The following is a 6,000-nucleotide window of genomic DNA, read 5'->3' as shown; positions in this document are numbered from 1 at the left end:
GTTGTACATCCTCTTTGACAATGTCTGGGCATGTTGTACTACATCACAACCAATATCAGTTGGAAGCCTAGTTTGATTGCGTGTAGTCCTTGCTTTAAAGGCGCGTTCTTTTGGAAATAGCTGTTTTATAAAAGTGTTAAATAGACGTGATGGCAAATACATACAGAAGTTTACTTGCGATTCAGAAAATGAAAAGCGAAGAATATAAGGATAAAAACAAACGAAATAAATCATGGGAAGTACTGTTGAATAACTTGAAGGAAATAGTTAGCAATGCCACTCTAGATGATTTAAAAAAAAAAAATAAACAATATGAGAACTTGTTACAGGAGGTAATTAAAAAAGAAGTTAAAGTCTGAAAAGTCTGGTGCGGGCGGTGATGACCCCCAAGTTTATGGTATTTCGATTTGTTGCATGATTTTTTAGGAGACCAAGAAATCCAGATACCTGGCGATAGTAATTTGGATGAGAGTGATGACCAGGGAATTGGAAATACAGTAGGTACCAAGAGAAAAATGCGGGCTTCTCGTGATGCAACTAAAGATCACTATTTGCAAAAAGCTGTCGAACATTTAGATTTCATAAAAGAGCAAAAACTCATGAAGTACGAAGCTGCAACCTATGCGGATAGCTGGGCTGTATCTTACAGAAAGCTGAACGAGACACAAAAGTTGTATGCAAAAAAAGGTATTGATGAGATTCTTATGATGGGCCAATGAAACCAGTTAACATTGGATTCTCTGTCACTATCGTCCAGTAGGTCACGTACTCGAGCATCAATCTCATTGACAGTTTCAACCCAATATGTTGAAGAGATTCTTTAGCTACGGTAAGCAGCTCTTTTAGGAGAAGGACACTCCAAAATCAAACCATTGTTCTCTAGTCTTGGGTAGTGTCATAGCCTCTGTACCATGGTCTTCCACTGTCTTGGGTTAGAGTTCTCTTGCTTGAGGGTACACTCGGACACACTATTCTATCTAATTTCTTTTCCTCTTGTTTTCTAAAAGTTTTTATAGTTTATATAGGAAATATTTATTTTAATGTTACTGTTCATAAGATATCTTTTTTTCCCTTGTTTAATTTTCTCACTGGGCTATTTTCCCTGGTAGGGCTCCTGGGCTTGTAACATCCTATTTTTCCAACTAAGGTTGTGGCTTAGAAAGTAAATATATATATATATATATATATATATATATATATATATATATATATATATATATATATATATATATATATATATATATCAAATGATTATATGTATAATTGTCAAATGTATACATATTAACATATTTTAATTAAAAGAGTGTAAATGTTTGTGTGGCTCATCCGAATTAAAAGAGAAAGAATTGCTATAATGTAGGGCATTGTCAATGTCCCTTAACTGAGCCACTCATGAGTGACCTTTAAACGTTTAATAAGAGACTTGAGAGGCTTGGTGTGGACCTATAGACTGGGCCCAACACATGATCTCTGAAGTCCATTCATAAATAGAAAAGTTACAGGAAAGTTACATTACAGGAGTTACATTTATCTTGGTTTTGTAATAACAACATATTACTCTTGAACGTAACAACAGACGATACATGGGTAATGCAGGTTAAAAAAAAAAAAAAGTAATAACATTAAGTGAATTTGGCACGCATATGCGTGACAAAATTCAATTATTTGATAAACAAACATATAAAAGTAAATATATAGATCAATGAAAAAGTAAATAAAGGTTTACAGCTTATTTAGTGTAGAAAGTGTGTCAGAGAGAGAGAGAGAGAGAGAGAGAGAGAGAGAGAGAGAGAGAGAGAGAGAGAGAGAGAGAGAGAGAGACCCTTTAAAAAAAAAGTTCGAAGCAAAAAGTGCAATGATATTTTGTATTTCTTTTTTGTTTTCATGAGGCTGAATGCTAATGGATAAACCACTTTTGTCGCGCACTAAAGAATGAATTCATGAGAAACCTTACGCGCATGTGCAAGAGGGTGAACTCAAAACATGAAGTTTATTAAGGCAACTAACTACGACTTATGGATCTTTCGAGAACACTTTTTTTTCCATCCTGTCAAAAAATCATGGAATTATATAAAAAGATGAAGTAAACAAGTAAGCATAGATTGATAAATAGATATGTAGATTAAATGTCACACTTAGTAATAAGATGGACATATGAACATACCACATCTGGTTTGACTGATTAAAAATACCATTTCGAAAGCTATTGTTAAAAAAAACTATGAGTAAGCATTTGGGTATATCTTTTCTTGTTAATGTTAATGAATAAAAAAGAAACTGAGAATACTGTGTTAGGAGGGAGCACAGAATCTTTCATCTCGAGATAAAAGATTATTCTTTGATGGACTGACCTTTCATCAGTCCACAGTGTGTTCCGAGTCAGCTCCGCCTAGACTCCTCAGAAAGCAGGTCAATGACCTCTTCTTGGACCAATTATAATGCAATTACTTATGACTGAGATAATGAATTGTTTTCATTGATGTTTGCAGATAATTGGCTGTGTTTTTTATTACTCACGTTCGAAAACGATTGATGGAAATCTCCAAACTCGGTGATGAAATGGCACTCGTCTTCATGAACAGTTACATTTAGAAGTCCGCACCATGAACAAAATTGTCGAAAATTTACTTTATTTGCTTTCGATTGCTGTCTTAATAATATTTCACTTTTGTCTCTCTTATCCATAGGATAAAATGAACCCGTGCTGAACGCCCGCCACTCGCCATGTTACTTGTAAGCCAGGGGTGGATTCACAGCAAGAATGAAGGTCAACGAGCGAATCATTTCCAATCCTTCAATTCTAATGATGTCACCCAAAATGGGAAATGAGCTTCACAGTTACCTGCATTTGGGGTCCCAGCTACGGAGTAAGTCAGTACCTTCTTACTATAGAACTAAATCTAACAATGAATGAATACAAACCGGAATTGAAATATGTTAGCTGGCAACTTTCCTTTGCCCGTAGGAAGACATGGGGGAGCGGTTGTGGTAATAGTGGGTGTGAGACGGGGAAGATAAACTGCGAAAGAAGGAAGAGAAGGGAGAAGGAGAGGAAGAGGGGGGAGCGGGGAAGGTGACTTCATCTCATATGGGTAATGGAAGGGTACGTGTGCTGCAGACGAGATAATGTTTCAGTGCTACAATAAATAAGCAAATGAGAGGACAAGGCAATGCTCCTTTCAGGTGGCCTTTGCAGAGACCCGCCTCTGCTACTACTGCAAACCGGTGACTTGCTCAAATAAGCAAACGTTGGTCGAGTAAAGATCACGTGACCTTGAAGATGATTGTAAGAAATTTCGAGGGTTTGGGAAGTTGGTAATTATTTTTCTAATTTATTCAAGGCCTTTTAAGTTTATCTTAACAAAAATGCTTTTGTAAAAATAAATTTCAAACTTTCATATATCTTTCAATGGTAAATTAATAAGAATTAATATATAAGAACAGTATGGAATATTCAGGGGAGATTCGTTCACTCTAATCTCAATAAAAGTATTAATGCAACATATTTTAAGCAGAGTTCTGCACTAAACAGTTTTGCGTAGTATGCAAGTCTCGTTAACGCAACTAAACCTGTGTCTCTCTCTCAAGAGATGTCTTTAGACATCCTACATCTCACCACGGTCTAGGTATAATGCCTAGACATTGCATCTCACGACCACATTACCGTTGTAATGTCGAGGACAAAAGCTGGGGAATTTGCAAAATATTAATTATACGTTAAAATCTCGTTATAAAAACAACCACTAGATGCCTTCATCACGGCTCAAAATCAATATTTTAGATCGATGCGTATCGTCTCATTCATCAAAAGAAGAAGAAATCAAAGTTCTGACTTCTATCCCGTTCTGAAAATACAGCTGTTACGCTAAATCAAGCGAAGCTTTCAAAATATTTAATAAAATTGTTTACATTTCAGCGGAAGACTTGTAAGTCTGTTTACATTTGGGAGTTTGAAGTCAATATGAATGAGCTCCCGGTTTTTATCGGCTCATTAATGTGCCAGCAACCCTAGGAAGGCGGTTTTGTTTGTTAGTTTTAATCCGTGAGATAAGCAACCGCTTTCGTTGCATTCGTCTGCCTCAAACTCAAGGAAATTCCAAGGAAACTACGTTCTAAATGAAAATATAAATGAAGCACCAAATGGACACACTCCTACACCATCAAAATCATCAAGTTTGCATAAAAAATACAGATGAACTGAATAATTTCCTTAACGGTTAGAAAGGGAAATCAGCTTATCTTAGCTATCTGCCAGCAATACAAGAAGTCTCCAAGCAGTGGCGTAGCTAAAGGAGGTGGGAGGCCGGACGGGAGGCCCCAAAATCTGCAGCTACACCCCTGATTATCCAAGTTTGTATTACTGAAAGCGCACTTCTACTTCCGTGTTTTATGAAATGCGCAGAAAGACAAAATTTGGAAAAGACATCTTCTTTCAACGTTGTAACTGACTTTAAGATGTGTATTTCATTCATCACGACTCTTATGGTTTATTTATTTCTTTATTTCCTTTTCTCACTAGGCAATTTTCCCTAGTGCAGCCCCTAGGTTTATAACAACCTGTTTTTCCAACTAGGGTCGTAGCTAACTAATAATAATGATAATAATAATAATAATAATAATAATAATAATAATAATAATAATAATAATAATAATAATAATAATAATAATAACAAATTAATTTCAATAATCATCACTCGTTTCAACCCCCAGACTTGAAGTTTCATCATGTACCCGGTTTGAAATTCATTCTCTCTCTCTCTCTCTCTCTCTCTCTCTCTCTCTCTCTCTCTCTCTCTCTCTCTCTCTCTATATATATATATATATATATATATATATATATATATATATATATATATATATATATATATATATATATAAAAGCTTGTTTGTTGTGGTAACAATTATATGGAAAGCATAACTAATGTGTTAAGGTACAGATGTAATATACCCGAAGGCGGAATATCACCTAATAAAGGGTTGTGGACCCCTTGGTAATGAATCTTATCCTATCCTGATTTGTTTATCATAATTTGCTACGATCAATAAATTTTACCTCAATAACAAACAAATAAATGCCTTTATTAATATTAATCTTCCAAGTAATTTGTGACATACATATAATATATAAATATCTAGTTTGAATAACTATTTTCTTCTATATCTCCATTTCATTCATTTTGACTTTCATGGGACCATAAAACGAACCTAATTCGGACAATTCCTTCGTCAGGAGATATAAAATATTTTCAAGAAACGCTACATCAATCATCAGGAAAAATAAAAGACTCATTTCAAAGTCCCCTGGGTCTCTCCAATTCTCGTTTTTTTGGCAAAATCCACAAGAAATCGACTCAGCATCAGGAAATACTGCGTCAGTAGCCAAGAATACTAGACAACAAAACGCAAAAGAAAAATAAGAAATTATTGTATTATGCTAACTTCAAGACCATAACAAGAAAGATGTACTTTTATACGAATAAAATTGTAGCTAAACTACGCTTTACATTACTCTTACTACAATTTTACAAACTATTCCCTACCATGGTTAACTAGCTAATTTCCCTCATTCCTCTTTCACGCAACTTTCCTATCAGCTAAAAAACCTTTCCTGATACCATTAGTCGCAAGAATGCGAATTATTCGGAAACACCTTTTTCGTAAATTCATTGCAACACAATAAGGAATCTTTTCTTTATAATTTAAACCTAAGCAGATTCAATTAGTTCGAGAAGTACTCTCCAAAATCAAACAATTGTTCTCTTGTCTTGAGTAGAGCCATAACCTCTGTATCATGGTCTTTCACTGTCTTGGGTTAGAGTTCTCTTGCTTGAGGGTACACTTGGGCACACTGTTCTACATTATTTCTCTTCCGCTTGTGTTGTTAAAGTTTTTTATAGTTTATATAGATTACATTTATTCTAATATTGTTACTGTTCTTAAAATATTTCCTTTTTCCTTGTTTCCTTTTCCTGACTGGGCTATTTTTCCCTGTTGGTGCCC

General features: G+C 34.9%; 1 protein-coding gene across 3 annotated transcripts in view; it reads right to left on the bottom strand.

Annotated features, from left to right (window-relative positions):
* LOC137655777 (calcium-activated chloride channel regulator 1-like) overlaps nt 1-6,000 on the bottom strand; it is a 165,576-nt gene that overhangs the window by 130,484 nt on the left and 29,092 nt on the right. The window contains exon 1 of one of the 3 annotated variants that reach the window (XM_068389915.1): nt 2,518-2,719. The exons of the other annotated variants lie outside the window; for them this stretch is intronic. Within the exon in view, the coding sequence (XP_068246016.1) occupies nt 2,518-2,576 (59 nt within the window). The 5' untranslated portion in view covers nt 2,577-2,719. Of the gene's footprint in view, nt 1-2,517; nt 2,720-6,000 lie in introns of those variants that run through there. 3 annotated transcript variants of the gene reach the window in all.

The sequence above is a fragment of the Palaemon carinicauda genome, chromosome 16 (assembly GCF_036898095.1).
Source record: "Palaemon carinicauda isolate YSFRI2023 chromosome 16, ASM3689809v2, whole genome shotgun sequence".
In the NCBI taxonomy this organism is placed as follows: domain Eukaryota; kingdom Metazoa; phylum Arthropoda; class Malacostraca; order Decapoda; family Palaemonidae; genus Palaemon; species Palaemon carinicauda.
The sequence above is the reverse complement of the archived record's forward strand: the minus strand, read 5'-3'. Positions and strand labels throughout refer to the sequence as shown.